This window comes from Haemaphysalis longicornis, unplaced genomic scaffold (genome assembly GCF_048455015.1).
Source record: "Haemaphysalis longicornis isolate Haplotype H1 unplaced genomic scaffold, Haemaphysalis longicornis Haplotype H1 scaffold_1, whole genome shotgun sequence".
In the NCBI taxonomy this organism is placed as follows: Eukaryota; Metazoa; Arthropoda; class Arachnida; order Ixodida; family Ixodidae; genus Haemaphysalis; species Haemaphysalis longicornis.
This window is the reverse complement of record NW_027526203.1, coordinates 361706030-361729436: the sequence shown is the minus strand read 5'-3', so window position 1 is coordinate 361729436 and position 23407 is coordinate 361706030. Positions and strand designations below refer to the sequence as shown.

General features: G+C 45.7%; 1 protein-coding gene, 1 long non-coding RNA gene and 1 other non-coding gene across 3 annotated transcripts; 2 read left to right on the top strand and 1 right to left on the bottom strand.

Annotated features, from left to right (window-relative positions):
- The first annotated feature begins 1639 nt into the window (after window positions 1-1639).
- LOC144170911 (uncharacterized) lies at window positions 1640-2436 on the top strand. The gene is made up of 3 exons (XR_013322701.1): window positions 1640-1858; window positions 1953-2031; window positions 2140-2436. It is a non-coding gene; the product is annotated as an uncharacterized LOC144170911 (long non-coding RNA).
- Window positions 2437-3775: 1339 nt separating this feature from the next.
- Window positions 3776-3848, bottom strand: Trnat-cgu (transfer RNA threonine (anticodon CGU)). Its single transcript has one exon. It is a non-coding gene; the product is annotated as a tRNA-Thr (tRNA).
- Window positions 3849-4658: 810 nt separating this feature from the next.
- LOC144154992 (aldehyde dehydrogenase, mitochondrial-like) lies at window positions 4659-23390 on the top strand. The gene is made up of 12 exons (XM_077686160.1): window positions 4659-4909; window positions 9259-9363; window positions 9713-9853; window positions 13262-13388; window positions 13877-13938; window positions 14266-14508; window positions 15768-15870; window positions 19763-19947; window positions 22160-22485; window positions 22744-22818; window positions 22894-22933; window positions 23203-23390. Exons 1-12 carry the CDS (start codon window positions 4871-4873, stop codon window positions 23233-23235), a joined length of 1479 nt encoding a protein of 492 aa, XP_077542286.1. The 5' UTR covers window positions 4659-4870; the 3' UTR covers window positions 23236-23390.
- The last annotated feature ends 17 nt before the right edge of the window (window positions 23391-23407 follow it).

Sequence of the window (23407 nt, the reverse complement as noted above, 5' to 3'; positions counted from 1 at the left end):
TTCTCGAACCAAGTTCGAGCTGAATCCTCCAAATAGAAGAAGACATGCCGAAACGTTTCTTCGTCATCCCACCTGTTAAAGATCCGATCACGCTCCACTTTCTCCAACCAGTCAGGATCTTCCGTGGGTAATCCATGAAATGATGGTGGTTCCCGGGGTTGCTGCAGAACTACAGGATGGCTCGTGCACGGTCATCGTGGATGCCTTGTTCATGGCAACGGCCGTGAAGTCTTCCGCCTTCAATTTATCTGGCAGTAGTCCGAACTCCGGCTCAAGGCCTTGCTGTAGGCGGCTGGCACGAGTTGGGCTTGCTTGACGACTTGAAGAGGGGCGATGTACCCAGCACCTCCACCAGATGTCACGTTGCCAAAGACGACGCAGTTGTCTTCGAGAAAAACAAGTTTATTGGAGCGAACTTGTGCTCCCCTAACAACTCAAAGAATACAAGGCGGCGATACAGCAATCAACAAAGTGACGTGCGTGAACTGGTGTCGGCGATTCGAATGCCATGGCTTCGATTCCCGGCCGCGGCGGCCGCTTTTCTGATGGAGGCGAAAAGCAAAAACGCCCGTGTGTACGAGATTTCGCCGCACGTTAAAGATCCCCATGTGGTTAAAATTAATCAGGAGCCCTCCACTACGGCGCGCCTCATCACCTGCGTTGCGTCGGCGCGTTAAACCCTACAATCAATCAGAATGCCATGGCGTCTGCTCTGCATGCTTTTATCTCTTGGCGAGAGTGTTTCTGGAACCGTCGATTTACATCCAGAACATTGTAGATCAAAGAAGATCATTCTGGGCTAGTGACGTTAGGGCGAGACAGTCTGCTTATCTGAATGTGATAGCCTGTGCGGCATAAAAATAAAGAATGGAAGACGCGCTTCGCTTGGGGCGCAGATAACACAGCCGGGCATGGCCGGGCAGCAAAAACAAACAATAAACTTATACATGGTTCGCGGCAATATTCAAGTTGGATGGTTTATCTCAATAACTGATTAATATGTGAAATCCTGGTTGACAAGTGACACATCAAACTGACGCCTTGATAAGAGCGAACTGAGAATATACAGCCCTCATCCGCATCTACCGCTTCTTACGGGCTGCGAGCAGTTGACGGACGCCCGCCCCAGCCGAAAAAAACCATTGGCCGACCAATTGGTCCAATTTGCCACCCAATGGGTCCAAATGGAATCCCAATGGGTCCAAATGGAAACCCAATTGGTCCAATTGGACCTATTGGAGCGATCCGAATTGGGGATGGCCAGTTGGCCCAATTGGACCCATTGGCTCCAACCATAAAGTTAATACTACTGATTGCTCCAACATGATGACCCAATCGGGGAGCCATTTTGGATAGTATTTGGATAGTATTCAATTACGACAACCATTTGCTGAAATTTAATTCTCTCTCTCACCCTTAATTTGAAACCTTCAGAAATGTTCAAAACATCAACCTTTACAAATGTATATTTATGAGGCAATTAATTTTGATATTACAATCAGCAATTCAAGATAAAGTTCTGAAAAAAACAACAAGCAAACACTAAAGAAAACTTCCCGACACGAGTAGCAAAATTGTTTTGAAATAAAACCACGATCCAATCCAATCGAATCCAATCCATAGACGTACAGACGGTACAGTGGATAAGTGGTATTCAACGTGGTGCTGGCGGTGTAGGTAGTGTAGGCGTGTTGGTCGGTTGCACACGCAGTCTTCTCTGACTGTGCATTGCATTGGAAATGTAAAGTGGTCTGCAAGAGTGTGAGAAGTGGCGACGATGATAGCAGTGTGTTTCAAGATGCATCTTTACGCTGAACGCCGCTAAGCCTCGCACCGAAGGAAGAGTGCCTCTGTTTATGTGAGTAACATAGCTGGTTCAGTTTTCCTTGCCATTTTCACATAGCGTGAGCGGTATTATTAAGAATTAATTTGTCTGCCTAAATGTATTTCAGGGCTGTTCATGTTACGATTGACGGGTTCACGACGTCGCCACGCAACGGAGTTCGCCATGCATGGGACGTTGTTGAAGAGGTGAGCTCACGCCACTCAACATTTCAGTGCCTTGTTGTTTTAATGCGCGAAACTGCGGTTTATTATAAACTTAACCCATTGTTCGCTTTTGCCACTCACTTTGTGAAGGTCCAGCCAGCCTGCGGCGAGCGGAGCACGGCATGGACAATGGCCTGTGGAAAATTGCTTAAAGGACGAACTGTCTGCATGCTGTGTATACAAACAGAGCAATAAAGATATTCATCCATTCCAAGAGTTCTATTTGTGGTACAGGTAACCAACGCACTGCAGCGGCAGCTCAGATGGAGTGGCTGCAGCAATGAGATAGAACCAACTAAAAGTGCAACAAGTTGGCGGCCAATGGGAAGACCTATTGGCGTTCCAATTGGCCGGCCAATAGGTCGCCCAATTGGACGGCCAATGGGAACGCCAATGGGTGCCTAATACATTATTGGCCGCCCAATTGGCTGACCAATTGGCCGACCCATTGGCATTCCATTTGGTCGGCCAATGGTTTTTTTCAGCTGGGGCGCGCCTACGCGGTGTGTCAGGCGACGGTCGTAGCGCCCTCCTTTTTTTGGATGGAAGAGCACGTGACTGTTTGCTTGTTTGCTTAGCGTTCACGTGCCTGCCATGCGCATGAAGCTCGGGAACATTATTTTTTCGCTGATATTATTGCACACACAAAAAAAACAAGAAAAACCCTTATGGTTTGCCCGAATGACAAAACAGGTCCTAATGAAAAACAAGTCCTATGTAGGTCTATGTATTTAGGCACTCTCAGCAACTCGCGACCGAGCTTGCCTTCGTCAATAGCGTTGCAAGCAGACTCAAATTTTACGACGGAAATCAGAGGTGTAAGGCGCACATTTTGCTTCAAATTATCGTGTAAAAGTTATTTAATGTGAAAATGCAGAACGTTCCACAACCACATTGCGGTAGAGGGCATTCAAGGTAACTTTAGAGTGCTGCGGTAATTCATTTATTAGTAAGAGCCTGAATGTCCAACGAGACGAAAGGTCCAATCGAGCCTGAATGTCCAACGAGACGAAAGATCCACCGAGACAGAAGGTCCAATCGAGCCTACGAGACGAAAGATCCACCGAGACGGAAGGTCCAATCGAGCCTACGAGACGAAAGATCCAACGAGACGGAATGTCCACTGTTGGACCTTTCGTCTCGTTGGATCTTTCATCTCGTTGGACCTTTAGACGCTGAATCCCGGACAGACTAGTTTTCAGCTTCTGTCTCGCGGCCACTGCCGGAAACATGGAGGAAAGAATACTCCATGGCCGGCAATGATGAATGAGAGGCCATAATACGCGCTTGTTGGTCAGTGGTATCACCAATTTCTCGTTACATATATATATATATATATATATATATATATATATATATATATATATATATATATATATATATATATACAAAAATGTTTTCGACCATGGTAAAAATAGAGAACAGATTTAATAACGTTTCGGCCGAGGGACCGGCCTTCGTCAGATTACCAAGGCCGGTCCCTCGGCCGAAACGTTATTAAATCTGTTCTCTTTTTTTACCGTGGTCGAAAACATTTTTGTGTATTTTCTACCGGCGTCCAGGAAAACTTTTTGTAATATATAAATATATATATATATAGGGGCTCGTTCAATTAAGACAGAAATAAGGGTTGGAAAATCAAGAAAGCCTTGGAAAGCAAAGGGGAGAGTGTAGTAGGTCATTGAAATAGATGAAGAATTTGGAAAGACAAAGTGGAGAAAAAATGCCCGCCGGGTGTGATCCGAACCCACGACCTCCAGAATACGCGTCTGGTGCGATGACCACTACGCTACCGGCGGGGCTGTTTTCCCCTCCACTTTATCGGGTATTTATGTTCAGGTATTTTTGTTTCCTGCGCTTGGGGGTGGTCAGCGCCACTCGGACTCCTCAGGGTGAAGGGGACCTTCTTTTTATCCCCCGGGCCGTGACTCGAGCCTCGAGCGTCTACGTTGTGTCGAGAGTGGTCGAACGGCGTCGAACCTTCTTTATCTAACTGTGACACCAAGACTGCCAGAACAGAGACCCTCGCTATGCATGTAGCGAATCAGAATGAGAGAGAGGTCGCCCCCCCCCTCCCCCCCCCCCCGGGAAAATGAAGACTTTCCGCCTGTGCTTCAGTGCTTCGACGAATAAATGGGCTTCTGACGAGTAGCCGCAAAATGGTGAGCAGAACAGACGAAAATAAGGCAAGGCGCACCACGCTTAAAGTATTTGTGAAATTACACGGGGAGGGAGTAAAATGCCGGGGGAAAACGATGAAACAAATTCTGCCTTAGCCGGTTCCCTCGATCTTGTCCAACTGCCACATGGCCCAAATGCTGAGGGATTGATTAATAGCTATTAATAGTGTGTCGCCTGCACATGACGCCTTATTTATTTTTGTTCAGCTCGCATGGCCACTTTTGTGCGAGTTACCGCAATGGTAGCTCAGAGGCGGGGAATAGGCGGGGAGGCGCGCAGCCACTTAATGATTTCCTTTGGCTGAAGGACGCGTGTGTTACATGCGTGCCTTTGAACATTTCCTGCCCGCAGTTTGCTCCTCCGCGAGATGTCAGGCCCGTGCTTGGCGCGCTCCTCTCCCCACTCTGTCGCTCCTCCTCCCCGCATGGATTTTTGCAGACTGAGCTGCTGACTGAGCAGACGCGACGAGCTCCGGACTCGCTGCAGTCGGCGCTATCGGAGGTTGTTTCCCACTGCAGTGTTGGCACTCAAGGCGGCGGTGCAAAGCGCGTGGCTTGCTAGCTATCTATCGAGCGCCAGAAGTAAAGCGGAGGTCGCGGCTTGACTAAGGTGGCTTAGCTTGACCGTTCAACCGAGAGATATGCCGCCGAACAGGAACCCGCCCGTCAAGTACACGCAGGTGAGCAAAGCAGCGTCCATCCCGGTTCCGCAGCGTGCTTTTTTGCTTTGACCGGCAACTTGGGTGCGAGGGAAAGTGAATGGTTTAGACAGAATAACGTGCGAAGCGCGATGCATGTAATGAAAGCTAGCACGTCAAAACTTGCCCTCTTAATTCTCGCGCCCAATTTCCATTTTAATTATCGGCAACAGGGAATGCTCACGAAGGCTGGCGTTTCCGGATGTATTTAAACATGTGATACAGAATAAAGTGGACCGGCCGGTCACTAAAGTTTAAAGAGTCAGATGCGGACTCAAAACTTTACAGGCTAATCGAAAGTAACAGGTGGGCGTGGGCGGCGTCGAGAACGCGCAGCGCTGCAGTCGCACCTTACACAAATAGCGCGAAAAGCAAAAGCTGTAGGGTCCTGTTCTGTGGGGTCCTTGCGACACGAACTGCATTATCTCTATGCGTACTGCGTGTCAGTCGATCGCTTTTTAAGGTGCGCTTCTCACATCTGGTTGCATGCATGGATTTGGTTAACAATGAAGCTGGTGTTGGCAAAATTGCTCTTTTACCGGTCCACGTTAGTTGAACTGATTGTCCTGTAATTTGGCTGCGTTTAACTACCTGCAGCGCGTAATTTTTGCGGCGCCCTACGCAATTTAGACAGTTTTCTTTTTTCTGTATGCAAGACAACGAACAACAATCGCCGAAAACGCATCGCTGCCGGTGTTTTAGAGGGACTATATATCGGTCCGTGATTGCTTGCACAGTGCATTAAGTATTGTGGCGTTAGCCCGTCAGCAGTGACGTGCAAAGCCGAGCCTAGAAACCGGATAGTGGTGCACGCGGTACTTGTGTAGCTATCGGCAGAAGGATAACGCAATGAACAGCTGTGCGCCAAAGCTAATGCTGACGAAAAACTCGCACAGCGCGCGCTAAGGCGGGTAATCTCCGCTTTTGTTTCCCGGCCTGGCGGCGCAGGCATGCGATTAAGGTAGAAGGTGTGGAAGCCAAGGCGACGGGCACAACGAGGAGGGACACAGCCGTCGCGCTGATATGGGCCGCGCACGCTCACTATCTATCTCAAACCAGGCGTTATCACTAGGTACGTGTCCCCCGCGCAGTCCGGAGCACTCTGTTCGAGCGTTATAGACAAGCCTTTTGCCGACTGTACAATTGAACAGAGCAAAGGAAAAGATAACTGTAAGCAAATATAACATAACAGGAATAAATGAACCCTCAGAGACAACTGCAATGCAGTAAACCTTGCAGCAATGCCATAAAAAAGATGCAATAATGTTTCAAGAAAATTAGCCGGGTGTGAAACAAATGTGTTGCTGCAAAAAGTCTTGCCAAACGATGTGGGGTCACTGCACACATATCCGTTAGTCCTGCCTGGTAGGAAATGTTGATTCGTCTAAGAAAAAGCCTCATTTCTGCAGTTTTCCACTGTCCATGGGGCATGTGGAACCGCAGTCTTCGTGTAGTCTTCCCTGCTTGTTTGAAGCAGCAAGGAACAGCTTTCAGCTGGCCATGGCACTGTGTAGACTCGCAGTTTCCAGCTGTTGACAACCTTGCACGTCTGATGTGTCAAGGCGAAGTGCTCCTTGTATCTCCCATGCGGAGAGCAATAGGGCCATGGCACTGTGTAGACTCGCAGTTTCCAGCTGTTGACAACCTTGCACGTCTGATGTGTCAAGGCGAAGTGCTCCTTGTATCTCCCATGCGGAGAGCAATAGGGCCATGGCACTGTGTAGACTCGCAGTTTCCAGCTGTTGACAACCTTGCACGTCTGATGTGTCAAGGCGAAGTGCTCCTTGTATCACCCATGCGGAGAGCAATAGTTACCGCAGCAGCGGCAACAATGTCGTGGTCTTCTTTGTTGGTTGTCGCCCATTGAGGGTGTTCTCAAAGTGTCCTGAATTCATTCATTTCTGTGGGCTTACATGATGCGATTGACTGTTTTAAGGGGTCTCCTCACGAGTGCTTTGATCATTATTACGTAGCTGAAAATAGCCTTTCTGGGAAAGTTAGACTGCAGTGCTACGCTTTCCTTTGGGAACCCCTAGCCATAGTGGTGTGCTCCTCGTGTACTGTCAATGATGCAAGTGGGCGCATATTTAGAGGGCTTCCTAGCCAATCAAGTGCTCATGGAAGAGGCGAAGTCCTGTAATGCCCAACAGTTTCTAGCACTAATGGTGATCTTACTCTATAAAAAGACTTAAATCTTGTAACTGGTGTTGCACATGGAGGATGCCTTTAAACTTGTATAAATGTAAGTCTATATTCTTCAGCTGTAAGAAAACAAATATTACATTCGATTACTTTGCAAGTAACTTCCACTTGTCGTGGTCATCTCTGTATAAACACCCGAGCGTTCATCTCGCATCTGATCTCCCAAGGGCAACACATGTAACCTACATATCTTGCAAACACATCAAAAAGGCTCGGGTACTTGCGTCGAAACCTATGAAATGGTCCAGATAGCCTTATAAATACCTCGGCGTTCATCTCGTATCTAATCTCTCGTGGGTGACTTATGTGACGTGCACGTCTTGCAAACACATCAAAAAGACTCGGATACTTGTGCTGAAACCTACAAAATGCCCCAGAATGCCTTTGCAAGCAGGCTTATCGGACATTTTCTCGCCCAAAGTTGGACTTTGCCTCTCCCGTATGGCCTCCTTTCCAAGCATGCCTTACTAAATTGGTCGAAGCTTTGCAAGATGGGGCGTCATGATTCGTTTTGCACAAATATAGTCTTCTCATAGTATGGCGCAGTCTAGAAACATGTTGCATGGTCACCTTCCTGTCCTTGCTTCAAAAATACATTTATGCACCTAGGACACCACCGTTCCCGCTTAGTCTCGTTGCACGTGTCACAACAATGCCGCAATCAACAAGCATTGCACGCACCTTTGGCTAAATTAAGTCCCTCAATTCATCAATGTTGCCTTATTCTATAGAACTCTGGAATGACCTTCCCAACATCATTGCATGCTTAACTGATCATGACACTTTCTTCAACCGATTATTTGTCTTTTTATTTTATTTATTTATTTAAATACCTTAAGAGCCCAGAAGGCATTACATAAGAGGGGAGATACATACAGGAGGTTACTACAGCAACAGTAAAACACGTCAGGGAGTAATACTGGTAATCCAAGTGGCTAATAGCACAAGCAACATTACTAATAACACAGTAATAAACACAGTAAGCGGTATGCCATATCAGGAAACATATTTCAACAAATAGCAATAAACATTCTCTACGCATACATTACACATTAAATGTCAATGGTGGTTACAAATTATTTTCGACTTCTAAGTAAGTTAGTAATAAAGATCGGAAAAGAGAGGGTTCTGTGATAGCGACGACGTTTAAGGGTAGTGCGTTCTACCCATTTATGGATAACTCGTTTAGCATTGTATAAGGTGCCTGGTTTTGTTACTGTTTCTGTTGGTTGTGGCTTGTTACTGTCATTTTTGTTGCTATTTCTTGCCCTTTAGGCAGTTTTTGCTGGTACTCCTAGTGTATCATTAAATGTGGCACTGGTTTCCACAATGCCTCGTTTATTTCTGCATATTTTTAAATTTTATTATCCATATTGGGGCCTGCTAGGGGACTTTGAATTAATAAATAAACATGTGCCAGGCCATCTCCCACATGTCAAAATCTGCATTCTTCAACAGTCATTCTGAGTAGATAGTTCTGCCCCATTGTGTTCCTGATGCTTGCTTCGATGCAATGCAAAGCGCATAGCAGACAATGGAAGAATGCATCTGTGATGTCGTGTGCGTGGAAAGCATGTGCTGTTGCAGCACATGTGGGGTGCATGTGTGTTGGTTCCCTGCTGCCAGTCTGATAGCACTGGATGCCATGTGCTCCAGTGTTCCTTCCAAGTGTGATAAAGATGCGTAGTACGTCCATTTGCTTCCCCTTTGGAAAATTTCTGCATATGCCCATAGGTGTCCACTATGCTTCCATTAACACCATTAAGCACACATCTAGCTTTAAAATAAAAGAACACCACAGCTCAATATTAAGCTTTTTTTTTTTTTTTTTTTTGCCTGGTGGAAATGGCATGTCCAACCAGTCTTCTTTGTTCTGCTCGTGCTTTGCAACAAGCCCCGACTGCTACTCTGCACTTAAAGTGTCTGTATGAAAAATGTATTGGATACATGTGTGTTGACGTGGCCTTAAGCAAGACATGTCCACACATTTCACATGCGTACATGTAGTAACTTACAGCCCTGTTCTAATTTTCATGCTGTCATTTTTTGTGTATGTAAAGAGCATGCTTTGTGATGCACTCTCACAGTCTTTGCTAATCATGTTTTCTATACATGTCTGCTCTTGCCAGATCTTCATAAACAATGAGTTTGTCAACAGTGCCAGCAACAAGACATTCCCAGCACTCAATCCAGCTAACGGTGCAGTAATCGCAGATGTTCAAGAAGGTGATAAGGTACGTAGGCAAAGCTGGTCATTTTAGTATTGTGTGCAATTTATGCAAGTGACTCTGTTATTTTAAAAGCGTTCTCAACATATCTGCCATGAAAGTTTGAGAGAACACGTCAAGCTTTTGACCTCATTGTGGTCCCAAAAGTCATCCTTGCCTGCAATTAATTAAACCTCATGTAATTTTTAATGTAATTGCAACTTTCATTGCTAGAAAAGTGATAGAATATTATGTATACGAGCAACCAAGCCTTGATACCGATGGATGCTTTTGTGGTGCTGCTGTGCTAATTAGGGCTTTGAAAGATCTTGTAGTGAATGTTATTAAATGATTCTACATTTTCTATTTTGTTTAGCTCGATGTCGACAAAGCAGTGAATGCAGCCAAGGAAGCCTTCAAACTGGGCTCGCCATGGCGCACACTGGATGCCTCGAAAAGGGGCCTCCTGCTGAACAAGTTTGCTGATTTGCTCGAGCGAGACAAGGAGTACCTGGCTGTAGGTTGAAGCTGATTTGAATTATCCAAATCTTGTAATAAGCATAACACTAGGCTTTTCTGTGTCAAAACTTGGCAGCACATTACCATGCTTATTTACTGCTTTCTGAACTCTGTTCTCAAGTTAAATTTATTTTATATGCACCCCGTTTTTGAATCATTTCAAGCACTTGTAAATCTGGATATCGAGTTTTCATGTATTCAAATACTAAAAAGTACTGAAAGTTGTGGGATATCGTGGGGGTTCTTGGGGGTGACCTAGCCAGTACTCCGGCGTAGGCCACCACGCTAGCTCCCGGCGTGTCAACCACGCGGGCTCTCGAGCCTACAGCAGCCCAACGAGATCCGCCAATATGAGAACACAGTAGACAGTAGTGCCGAAGCACAGCCTTTTATTTGGGAACTCCCAAAGCATGCGAGCACAAGGCTCGGCGGTGTTCATGAATCACGCCACCCGGGTCGTGATCGCGAATGGGAGGCAGGCACTCGCAGCCCGCAACAAACAATAGTTCCCACCTGAGATAAATGTCCACTGTCACTTGCCGCGCTGTTCCACCGATCCTGCCCTGACTGGGCCTCCGGCGAGACTCTCTCCGTCTTCCGCGCGCACACGTTCGTGTCGCCTGCGCGCCTATGCCCTGCAGGTGGTGCCTTCTCTCGGGGGCCGCCGACGAACCAGTGGAGCGCTATACAGGTGTCAGCGCATTGCATTTCTCCCAAAGCGTGCGCCGGCTCAGTATCGCGGGCCGCAGTTCTCCACGATTCCCACAAAGTGGAAGAGGGAACTTTAATGAGAAACTTTCACACCTGTGCTGTCTGCCACCATGCGTTGTAGTAATTCACACTTGACCATTGCTATTGACATCGTGTTCATGCAGTCTAGAAGCTTTTGGGGGCATGTACTGCTGGCAGAAGCATTTGAACTTTGTAGGATAAAAGTTGGTTGCATGAGTTGATTGCTCAGTGGCAGGGTCAGTGAAAATTGTCACGTGCTCATTCCTGCTCAAAGCTTATGATTTGTATTCGTATTCTTAATTCTAAATTTTTATTTATTTGTGATGGCCCCACTCCCGTCCTTATCTCTTCTGTTCCTTTTGCACAAATGTCCTTACCGTTGCTAACCTTCCTCTGGGACTTCTAGGTGTACACCCCACCCATTTAGATATGCATAAACACTTTCACATTATACGACGATATGCCATACAAATGGTTTCTTACCCACAGCCTGCAGTTGCTTCATCTTGATGTCTGTTGTATAGCTCCATTGTTTAACAACTTGCTCAGGCTAACTCGCGCACTGCCCATGGTGTTATCTGAAAAGTGTGCCTTGATCATGTCTTCTTTTCACGCGTTTGTAGAAAATGGCTTTTGTAGAAATTTTCTTCATACCAATCCACGTCACTTGTTTATTTTGTTTATTTTTGGAATTAGTTACTCCTTGCTCCTCCCTAACATTCTTGTATTGTGTTGTGAGCTATTCTGTCTAGTGGTGCGCAAACAGTATTCGAAAGCCGGATACTTCGCAAATAGCATCTGCTATTCAAGGTTCAGTAGCGCACCTCTGTTTGAAGCGTTTGATGTTTTCCGAATATTGTCAAACTATGAATATTAGAGCAACAAAAGTTGGCTTTGCCCACGGCACGCACATTTTTGCAAATTTTCCATACGGCATGTGCACTTCGGTTAAATTTCCCAAGCGCAACACCACAGCTGCGTGCAAGAAAGCCCAACACATGTGAACCTTACACAAAATTGCAAAAATAGAGTATGTTAGCTGAAGTGTAGTGCTTGCATGTGAAATTTAAAAGCCGACAGAAGTATTTTTGTCGATATTGTGAACTAGTGGGTAAACACTGAATTGCTACCTGTTGGCTATACAGTTGAAACTCTATTTTACGAATTTCCCGATTTAACGAACAAATTTGGATTCTCCCCGTCGTTGCCCATACGCTTAATGCTTTTACGAACTCAAAATAACGAAACAAACTTTGCCGCCAAACCCGATTTAACGAAGCATTCCGGGAAAAAAGATGCATAGAAAGAGTTTCTTCCCAAATTTATGGCATCTAGAATGTTTGGCAGTGTGCTGCCAACGCAGTGCGAGCACACAGTGTGCTGTTCGCTTGTGTCCACAAGCCCGCAACACGAGCAGGAAGAGGCATCGCCCAGTTGTTGGGAAGAGCTTCGTCCGCGGGACAAGGTGGCCGCAGATCAGAACTTTGACGACTTCGTGAACGCCGACGCAGATGCACACATTGACACAAGAAAAGTTCTCGATGACGAGGAGATCGTGCAACTTGTTTCCGGCGCAAAAGAGGAGTCTGAACATGCGTATGATCCGGATACTGTCTAAGATCCCGAGAGCACATCGAGCTAGGTGATGAACGCTGTCGACCTTCTGAGGCGGTTTGCTGGGGCACACGAGGGCATCGAGGACGCTTTGACTTCACTGGCCAGCTACGAGAAGTGTGTGCTCACGCTGCTGACGAAGGGCACGCAGGCGAAAATCACAAGCTTTTTCTCGAGGCAATAAATTTGCCATTTTCTCGAACGAACTTTGTCGTTCTCTTGATTTTACGAAGTTCCCGATTTAACGAAATAATTTGCGGGTCCCGGTGACTTTGTTAAATCGAGGTTCAACTGTAGTACTTGGAGAGAGATACCCAGTCACATCAGCTACTAACATTGCCCCACAAGCACCTGCTTTCAGCGGCTAGAGGAACTGTAACTGGCTGGAGATAGTTCTTGAATTCAATACATGCTGGGAGAATTCGCATTTTTCCGTGACAATATCTGCCAAGATTTTGTTGCACTGCTCAGACACCTTGTCGTAGCCATTTCTTGGTAATATTTTGAGCACTATACACGCTTGCATATTTATGTACAGTCAAACCTCGTTAATTTGAACTCGCTTAATTCGAACATCTGGTTTATTCGAACTGACGCTGCAGTGCGGGAAAAGTTGTGTATTCAAATAGCCGTCGTTAATGCGAACTTCTTTTAATTCAAACAAATTTTCGGGCCCCTTCAAGTTCGAATTAACGTGGTTCGACTGTACTGAAGTCCTGACCACCCAAATTAACCTTTTTTTTGCACAGCTATGTTTATAAACATTACATACACTAAAGCAAGGATATTGTTATTCAAAGATATTTAATTTCATTTTGTCAGTTGTTTTTCATATTTGAAAATATTGTATTCATATATGTCAATTTTTACCATTTGTATTCAATTCACAGTATATAATTTTACATTCACACAAATCTACTTCTAGCCTCAATGCAACATTGTAGAGCCTCTTAGCAGCAGTCACGGCATGTGGGAGGACTTCTGTCAATATGTTGAGATTTTGTGAAGCTAGAGTGACTTTGAAGGAAACTTTGACATGTTCACTCCGTGGCACTCGCAGAGCCTTGAAGTCCTGAATAATGGAAAGCCGTATGCAGAGGCTTTGTTTGACATGGACTGCTCCATTGACTGCATCCGTTACTATGCTGGGTGGAGTGACAAAATCCATGGGAAGACTATCCCCATCGGTAAGTGTTGTAGCCGTGTGGTAAATTTTCCTTTCCATGTAATCGTGTATCGTGATGCACACCTGACCATACAAGCAAAACAACTGAATAGTGTTTGAATTGAACGCTTGCACATGGCAGCCACGCCAGCTGCTTGCACCATCCTTCATAGTGAGCAACACGCAAGTGCGCAAGTAGGTCAGTGTTGGCACGAGGTGTGATCACAGATGTTAGCTAGCTAGGTGCTGGTAGAGGTTATGGTGTGCGTAGAAATTGAAGTAATCAGTGTTCTTGCAATGTTTATTAGGGGCATAGCAGTTTGAAACCTCAGGAGAGAAGTCCTTGTATCTGTTCAATAGGCAGTACTGGGGATCATGTAGGGAACCCAGGGAATTACCCTTAGAAAATGAACTTGCGTGATGGCTCTGTAGGTAAGGACACTTTCGTACTTCCTATACCTCTCCCCAAACTGTGCATAATAAAAGTGCATTGGTAAATTTCTATTTCAGATGGTAACCATATCAGCTTCACGCGACACGAACCAGTTGGGGTGTGTGGCCAAATCATACCGGTAAGTTTGCGCAAACTGCGCAAAATTGGACATAAAACGCTATGTTCAAATTTTTTTTGTTTTGTTTTTTGTCAACAGGATTGTACTTGCCTTTGAGTGCATACTGGGCCGAGCATAGTCGCTGTCTCTCTCGAGTTGGACCCTTTCGGGCAGTGAATTCTCGATGCATGTTGACTTAGTGCACGGAGCCTGATGGTTGTCACCTTGTGCTCAAAGTGTTTGGCATATGCCGAGAGGAAGCATTTGTCCCGTCAGCTGAGAACTTGACCTTGTCTTCTGTGGGAAAGTGTGCTCCATTACGCAGAAGCCTTGTTTTCTGCACTGCAGTGGAACTACCCCGTGCTCATGGTCTGCTGGAAGCTAGGGCCTGCCCTGTGCACAGGGAACGTGGTGGTACTAAAGCCCGCCGAGCAGACTCCCCTGACGGCCCTGTACTGTGCGAGCCTGATCAAGGAGGCTGGCTTCCCACCAGGGGTTGTCAACGTGATTCCGGGCTATGGCCCCACAGCAGGAGCGGCCATTGCCAGCCACCCGCACGTTGACAAGGTGGCCTTCACCGGCTCCACTGAGGTACGCACCTTGCACACATCAGGGTATGCATTTCGTGTCCGCTAGTCCTTACTTGGGTACCCCATGAGCCCCCCCCCCCCCCTTCTGCACAGTGGCAGTAAGTGTCTCTTAGCTGACCAGAAATTCGCCCCGTTTGAGTCCTTCCTGCATGCTTCCTTACATCAAGCGTCTGCAAGAGCAGACATTGAAGTTGTTTCGCAGCACGTGCCTAATCTTAAATGCACAATTAGCAGCCTTTTCATTGTAGCAATAAGCAACTTTGGTGCAGTGGTGGAAGCATTTGGTGTGTGCACGGACACATTCAGTACATATTTTTAAGCAGGTCCTTCTTTCCCAACCTGCTGAACATGAGCACACATAGTGCCCAATTGTGAGGCATGCCCATTAAATCTTGCGAGCACTTTTTCTGCCTGAGCCAACTAAAGACAGCATGTGCTCTAATATGCTAATTTTCAGAAGACATGTACAACCAACAGCTTTTTTTTTTTTTTTTTTTTGCGCCTCATTTATGAGCCAGCAATTTCCTGTATATTCTTTACTGGAACAATTGCACCGTTGTGGATACGGCCATTGCTCATTGTTTTATTGAACCGGTTTGATGAGCATTATATTAGTATTCGTGAAAATGTACTGGGCAGCTTGATTGCGAGCTGTCTGGCTGATCCTTACACCCCAGGAAAAGAACTCTGCACACCATGTGTGGTAGTTTTGTGCTGCACAAAGCCCCCATTCTACCTTCACATCGTTGTCCAGTGGTGATGGAAATCTAACGAAGCTGGGCAATGGCCAAGATAACATCTGTTACATGTGCAGATAAATGCGGTGGGGGGAATCGGTGCAGACCTCTTTCCCTGCAATGCACACATTCCCTTCTCACAGAAATGTCTATGCATTTTACTGTTCATGAACCATCTCTCTAATTAATTTATTAAGTAGTAAAAACCTGACATTACAGTAGGTGGTTTCTAAAGAATAAGCGAGACTGTCTGTATGTTAGTGTATGCCAAGACTCTAGCAAATGCGCAAAGTGGAAGCTCTGGTAGTAGCACTACTGCACTATAAAAAACAAGTTCTGAACGTCAACAGCCTTTTGAAAGGGTTCAGTGTTCTATGTTACTCCTTAAGAGTTTTGCGTGGTACAGTCGTGCACAATGTTTCAATGTGCAATTTCAATGTTTCCTACTGTAAATGGTACATTAGAAGCAATGAACGATGTGAGCTTCAGAGTGGCGTGAAACCGCCTTTGCATTGCATTTCAGGTGGGAAAACTTATCCAGGAAGCAGCGGGAAAATCTAACACCAAACGAGTCACCCTGGAAATGGGAGGCAAAAGCCCACTAGTTGTCTTTGATGATGTTGACTGTAAGTGTTTTTCCAAGTTAATTTTTAGCATAAGCTTATCTAGTGGGTTCCATGGTGATATTTTTGGAATAGAGCCTAAAAGCGAAAGCACCCATGCATAGGGATATTGGTGCACGTTGAAGATCCTTGGGTAGTCTAAACTTATCCATAGCCCTTCACTACGCCACGTCTCGTAGCCCAAGGGTAGCTTTGGTGCGTTAAACCCCATAATTTCTTTTTATTTTAAGACCTAAAGTGTAGTTTGAGCGTGAGGTACAGAAACACATCGTATGATAGGAGTGGCACTACAGTTGGTCTTCACTGTCCAAATTTCAGTCGCTCACACGCTTTCGCATTTTCATCTCGTGTAAGAAGATGCTTAGCGATCTCTGCAACCTTTGCTTGAGACCTGGGATTGGGGGCTGATGTCCTAAAACAGAATGCAGTACATGTGCATGTGCATCTTTTCGCACACAATTTTCACTTCAGACTTCTGTAGTGGTTCCTTGAAGCAAGGCACAAGGATTTTTGGATTGTGCTGTTAAGATGTCTCACAAATTGAGAAGTAGCCGTAGGAGAGCAAATCCTCCTTCAAAAATGTCTTCGATGCCCAGCACTCGCCAGCAGAAGCAAAGAGAGCGAGTCAGTCCTGAATTGTACAAAACAATCTTTACATAATTAGGCAAAATACTTGCTGTTCTGTCTTTTGCTGTCCAACTAGGGAAATAACCAGACTAACCGTGGCGCACTGCCTTCTTAAATACCATTTTTGTAGAGTTGCTTGAATGTTAATTCTTCTCGTGGCCGTCTTGAGTCCCACATTGTCAGTGTGGAACTTCTTTGCCACGAGCACCTGGAATTGTCGGTAGCGTATAGTCTGCCTCTGGCGGGAGAGGCGTGTCGTTGCACTTGTGGTTTTCTTACTTTACAGTGCCAGCTGTTACTTTTTCTCCCCTTACTGGGGGCCAGCTGTTGACCATTATGTCCTTTCTTTTTGCAATCTCCACTTCTGGCGCGTTCACAAAAGTACGAGCATCTCCTGACCACATTGCATAACTGTGTTGGCACGATGTTTGCATTTTTGTGGGTCTCGAGTAAAATGGTCTAGGTAGTATATAGTGTTGTATCATCTTGTACGGAAGCAAGCAATTCTTACTTCATCTCTTGTGCCTGACATAATGAACACATTTAATATACCTGACTGAACTGGGCTCTTCAGGCATGAACATTGAGGGGAGACTGACAAGAATAGTTTATTAATGACATCGGGAAACTGGTGGAACAAAAATTCTACGTGCACATTAAGCTTCTTGTAAGCATGTCTGATCTATTTCTGCCCAGGCATTGCTGGATCCTCAACTTCTTTTTGTTTTCAGCTTCCACTTCCCTATTAGTCCAAGCATCCATTATCACTCTCTCATGTATGCAACATTTGTCACGAGTTCTCCCTTGCTTGGTGGCTGTGACTTGTTTGCTGCTTTTGGACAAAATAAATTTGCCTGCCTTTGGTTGATATGGTTCTGTAGAGGTGTTGATGCCACGGAAATGTTGCTTTCAAGACTTGGCTCCCATACACTTGCACAAGGACACTGCATGTGCTTTCATACCCTTTTATAGGTGCATCGTCAGTTTTGCCGCTCTTTGATCACACATGCCCTTGCACAATTAATATCAATATAGTACTGTAAGCACATTGTAGTTTTTTACTTTTTTTGCGCGTGTTCATATTTGTCTGCTGTGCTCACCATCAGGTCCAGAACCAGAGGGTTTCAACTAGTATGTCCAGATGAGGGAATCCATGTAATAGATTCCCTTCACTGTGTTATACAAGCTTAAAGGAGCCATGAAGAGAAAATGCAAGTTGGTTTTATTCGAAAGATTTCGTGTTTTATAGTGCCCCCAGCGCTTGTCCGGATACAAACGGTGCTTTATTCACTGAGAAATTAAACAATTTAGGTTAAAATTTTGATTTTCCCGCTCAATCGTGCGTTTTCGTGGTCCCAAGTGACATCACGGGAACCGACCGCTCTGCAGCCTAGAGTACCTTCACGCATCCGCCGTACAGGGTAGAGACACGTAACGCTGGCGCCGCCATGTTCGGTTGCTCGCTCGCCGCCGAAGCAAGTCATTGTGTCAAAACCGCGCTAAAATTATCGCCGCAACGCGGTTTACTGAAGAAGTTTGAATCATATTGTCTGTTTCGCGTTGCTAGGTCTCGTGGGAAACGAAAAGAATAACGCGTTGAGCCCGTTGGCCCAATTGCGGCGGCACGGGACCGTTCAAAGGTTGTCTCCACCCTGTAGCGGTGTTGGTTTGTTCCCGCGTTTCTATACGTTCCGTAACCTAGATGGCGCCACCATACCGTGGCAAGCGTTTGGTTTGTTTTTGCCCGCATTTAAACCTGGCTTGTTTTTGTTCTGGGAGAAAATATTCGTTCCCTGAAACAGTGCTCGCTCGACAAATGGGGTCACGTAAGACACTGTTGCTTGCGTCAATCGGCCAGTGTCGTCTGAGACAACCCCAAGCCCCGTAGTGCTGTGCAGCTAAACCAAAGCATGCTGTGCGCAGTACGAACAGCAGAACGCATCAGTACTTCTATGTTTACATGTGCTTTCGTAACTTCCACTGTTTGTCCCATCATTCCTATTGCTTTGTAAAGAATGTGCCCTAAATTTAAGCGCAAATCGCTCGTTCGTCTAGTTTGTAAGCTCTACCTAATTTGCGTCTGCTTCTGCCAGCCTCCGCCAATCGCAGAGCTTAGCCCATGTGACATCACAGGTTCTGTTGCGGGAAATGAGCTGGTGGGTCGCATGACCATTCCCGTTTTTCCTAATTATGTAGCTTATTTGAGCGAAGTTTACGTTAAAAGTGGTGTCAGTATGATTCTAACGAGACAATCTTTTGAATGAACCAAACTTGTGTTTTCTTTTCATGGCTCCTTTAACGGGCAGGGCAGAGGCATTAAGAATTAAACTTTGCACAATGGCATGCACAACCAAAAGGCCAAATTTTTTTTAAAGCTTAGCGCTTAACAGAGGCAGAACTGAAAAAAAGCATTACTCTTCTCCTGACCAGTTTCCTTTTAACTGTTTGACTGACATTGATGGATCACCCATTTAAAATTTACTCTACCTCACACTATGGTAGGTTTACATTTAATATTCATGATAAAAAAAAATGGATAGTAATATTAATACCCGCTGCGGTTGCTCAGTGGCTAAGGCGTTGTGCTGCTGAGCACGAGGACGTGGGTTCGATTCCCGGCCACGGTGGCCGCTTTTCTGATGGAGGCGAAAAGCAAAAACACCCGTGTGTACGAGATTTCAGCGAATCCGGAGCCCTGCGTCGGTGCGTTAAACCCTACAATCAAATCAGTAACAATATTAATGTGGTTAGAATGCCATGAAAAATATCATGCAAACCACAGGCTTCTCTGTGACTTGACCTAAATTAAATTCAGCTTTACTTTTTTATTCGCATTAAAAAGCTATCGCACACTGTCATTTGGATTAGCTTGCTGCTTGCTGTATGCAGTGGACGAACAGGTGATTTACATGCTTGCAAGTGTATGAAAAGCCACAGTGCGCTCAGTGACTGCATTGTAGAATGATGACCAATTTCCCAAACTTGATCAGTCAACACAATTCCTAATAAAAACAACTCCTGAAGATAAATGGTAGCCTAAGATAAAGGTTATTGGTGGCAGTACATGGCTTTGTTGTTCCAATATCCGTATTTATGTATTACATTTCGTTTATCAAAACCCTTGAGACAAAAAAAAAAGTCCTCCCAAGACACAAACTGCAACTGAAAACTATGCAGTATCAAGATCTAGGCATGCGGGTGGAAAAGTAGTTCCGATTGGTGCATGCTCACATTGGCGGACTGGCCAATGCGTTATTAACACATGCAGTGGACGAGGCTGTGGAGATAGCCCACGGAGCTGTGTTTGCCAACATGGGCCAGTGTTGCTGTGCTGGCACCCGCACCTTTGTGCAAGAGGGCATCTACAAGGACTTTGTGGCCAAGGCTAAGCAGATGGCCAAGGCACGTGTGGTTGGCGACCCGTTCGATGAGAAGACTGTGCAGGGGCCTCAGGTGAGCGGTGCCAGAGCACAAAACGCCACACTTTTTCTCCCAAACAGCTTGAGGTGCAAGTGCGAAGGGAGATCAACACAGGCCAAGAGATGCTCGCCTGCCTCTTTTTCAAGAACATGGGGGTGCATGTGGGGCTGTTTCCAGTGCTACTGTAATTGTGAGTTAAACATACTATTACAGTGGTAAGAGGCTGGAACTGGTTCTGAAAGGGCTACATATTTGTCCCTTTGATTAAAGGTGCAGAAAGTGCAGACAACGCCATTGACATGGTCACAAAAATACCGAGGGTTGCCAAACTGGGCAGGCCACAAATTGAACATGCTATAAACTGAGGTTGTAGTGGAACTTGCAGAAGTACTAGCACCAAAATTGAGGATAATTTGCTTCATGAACACCTACTGTATAAACCTGTGCAAGGAAGTGAATGTTCTAGGTGCAGCCTGTGCATTAATTAAAAGAAAAAATTTGCACCTGCACTGTTTGATAACCTGTAAAGCATTACTTCAATGTACGCATTTCCCTTTCCCTGTTGGCCACAGCTCTGCGGGTGTGCAGCCTATGCACAGCTTGGCACATTGACCCCACCCCTCCCCCCCTGTCCGGCTGCAAGCGATGCTTTATTCACCGAAAAATTTAACAATTTAAGCCATCATTTTGATTCTCCCGTTGAGTCGTGTGTTTCATGACGTCTGCGATGACGTATCCAGGGCAAGTACTGAAACGAACGTAAGTATGCAGACTCTGGCTGCAGCGAAAGTCAGCATGCCTCTTTTGCTGTCAGTCCTCCTAGATGGCGCCATACAACTCAGGGCCGCTGTGCACCCTCGCTTTGTTTTTGACCAGATTTGTGCCTGGATAATGTTTGTTACGGTTGATAGTACTTGTTTTGTGAAACATTGGCCATGCTCGACAAACAGTCACGGTAGACAATGTTGCCTATGCCAGTTAGCCAGTGTAGCTCAACGCGCCGAATGGCTGTGAGCCGTTAACTTGTTTCCTTAACTCCTGAAGGTCACACTTGTCAAGTATTTACGTTTTCCAGGTGTGACCTTTTTAAAAAAAATTATGAAATGAAAATCGTTTGCACATTTCGAGTGTGAGCCTTTGCCGTTGCGTAGTGGATCTCTCTTGCAGCCTGATTGCTCCTATGAAGTCTCGGCGAGGAAAGGGCAGTCGTTTCATATCGCCTGCAAGCTGCCGAGAATGACATTTCGTTTAGTCGGCCTTGCATTCTGCTTGTGCTACCAGCCGCAACATACCACTGCTACATTGGTTCTCATTTCTTTTCCCTGTTGCGACTACAGAGAGAGTGTTGATAGCGCTTTGATTGGCCTGGAGGAAAAAATGCAGGAGGGGGTGTGAAGTTGATGGTAAGCCAAAGAAAAATGTCTGAAAGGCATTGACTGCGCAGTGTCAACAACAGATGCTTGAACAGTTTCTTCGTGAACTGGCAACCGTTATTTTTTCAGTTCATTTCCGGTTTCGGTTCATCATGCTCCAAAAATAACTGTTTGGGTTCAGTTCTGCCAAAAATACCGGTTCAGTTCCGGTTTTCAGTTCGGGTTCAACACCCTGGTATTGCCACACTACGTCTCACAGCTGGTGCTTGCTTTCTCCTCTTCCCACTCTCAACATAAATCTCGTACCTCCCCTCCTCTAGTGATGCATAGACAAGGAGGGGTGCTGCTGAGCAAAAAATGGTACTAGAGATGCCGGTCAAACAGGTTAGGGGAAGCGCCATGGCGGAATGTGGTTTTGCAAAGGGAAAACTTTTTTGGGAATGGGAAAGCTTTTGAACTTAGGACCACCACCTGTCTAAAGCAGTCTCTCTATCAACAGAGCTGCCAGGAGGCGGCCCGTTTGTAGTGCCAATGTAGTGTAGACAACTCGTTGAGGGACGTGTTAGATGAATGGGAAGCCTCTAGGGCACGGGCTCCAAGAAAAACACCAATAAAAAATTTCTGGCCAAGGTCACGAGCAGCAACATGTTTGAACTGTTCCGTGCCAGAAAATGTTTGCTTTCTTGCACACAAGTTTCACAGGTATGACAACAAATCTTTTTGCTGTGACCTCGCCTCCCTTTCTCCCCTCTCAACACAAGACACAAAGGTTTACTGTCGCAGCTGTTTGCAGAACTACGGGCACTTTCTATTTTTGAAGCATCGCTCACTGTGTTGTGCACGCCCCTGGGTTTTCTTTCTTGCTTGGCCAGATCGACAAGGAGCAGTACTCCAAGATTCTGGACCTGCTCAAGTCTGGCAAGGAGCAGGGGGCCAAGGTGGAGTGTGGCGGGGACGCTGTGCCAGGCAGCCGGGGCCTCTTCATCCAGCCCACCGTGTTCTCTGATGTGCGGGACGACATGCGTATCGCACGCGAGGAGATTTTTGGCCCTGTCCAGCAAATCCTCAAGTTCAAAACGCTGGAGGAAGTGGTCGAGCGCTGCAACAACACTTCCTATGGACTGGGCGCTGGAGTGCTGACCAAGGACATAGACAAGGCCATGATGTTTGCCCAGGCCGTGCAGGCTGGCTCGGTTTGGTAAGCATCCCTTCTATTACCTCCATTTCCCCAATGTCATAAGCAAATTCCTTATCGCTCGTCTCGAGGGCACATTGTTACTGCAATGAATTGGTATTCTCCATGGTGTGTTCTTGTATGGCTGCCTAATGCTGCTGTCTCGGTTCGCTCTCACTTGGCATTGGCAACAATAGATACAGGGTGTGTACTTGAATCAGCACAAAGAATGGGGTGGTAACAATGCATAGCACGTATGCAGCTGAACAATTCTTCATGCAGGATCAACTGCTACGACGCAACAACGCCACAGACACCATTTGGGGGCTTCAAGATGTCTGGCCAAGGCCGTGAATTGTAAGCAACTTTGTCGCTGAAATGCCATTTTATGCACTGAAAAGGTATTTATGCACATAATTGTTTCAATTTCAGGGGGTATGCTGGCATCAACGAGTATGTCGAAATCAAAACGGTGAGCAATGAATCTGATTTTGAAAACGCAATTTTAGTTCAGAACTCTGCTGATGTGTATTCATTAACTAATGCATTTAATTGGGTTAACACCACTGCGGTACAGAAGGCGGTAGTGGAAACTATGTAATATAAGAGCTATGTAAATGCAAAAAAAAAAAAGCTTGTTAGCTATTCCTCGTTACTAGAATTCCTTACTGAATAAACTGAATGAATTTATGGTCTTCTTTCACTAACCTTAACTTGTTTTCGTCTCCAATTGGTTTCCAGATCACCATGAAAGTCCCACAGAAGAACTCCTAATTTCTCAAGACATGAGGGGGAGCTGCAATGAAGTCACAAAGACCTTACAATTGAATTGGCACTTCCATGTTTAGGTAACAACTGTAGAGTACGCTGCCTCTAGCAGAAGTTTTTTGTATCTGTTTACAGCTCAGTAAACTTTCTACTTGTTGTAAGCCTTTCTTTTTTTAAC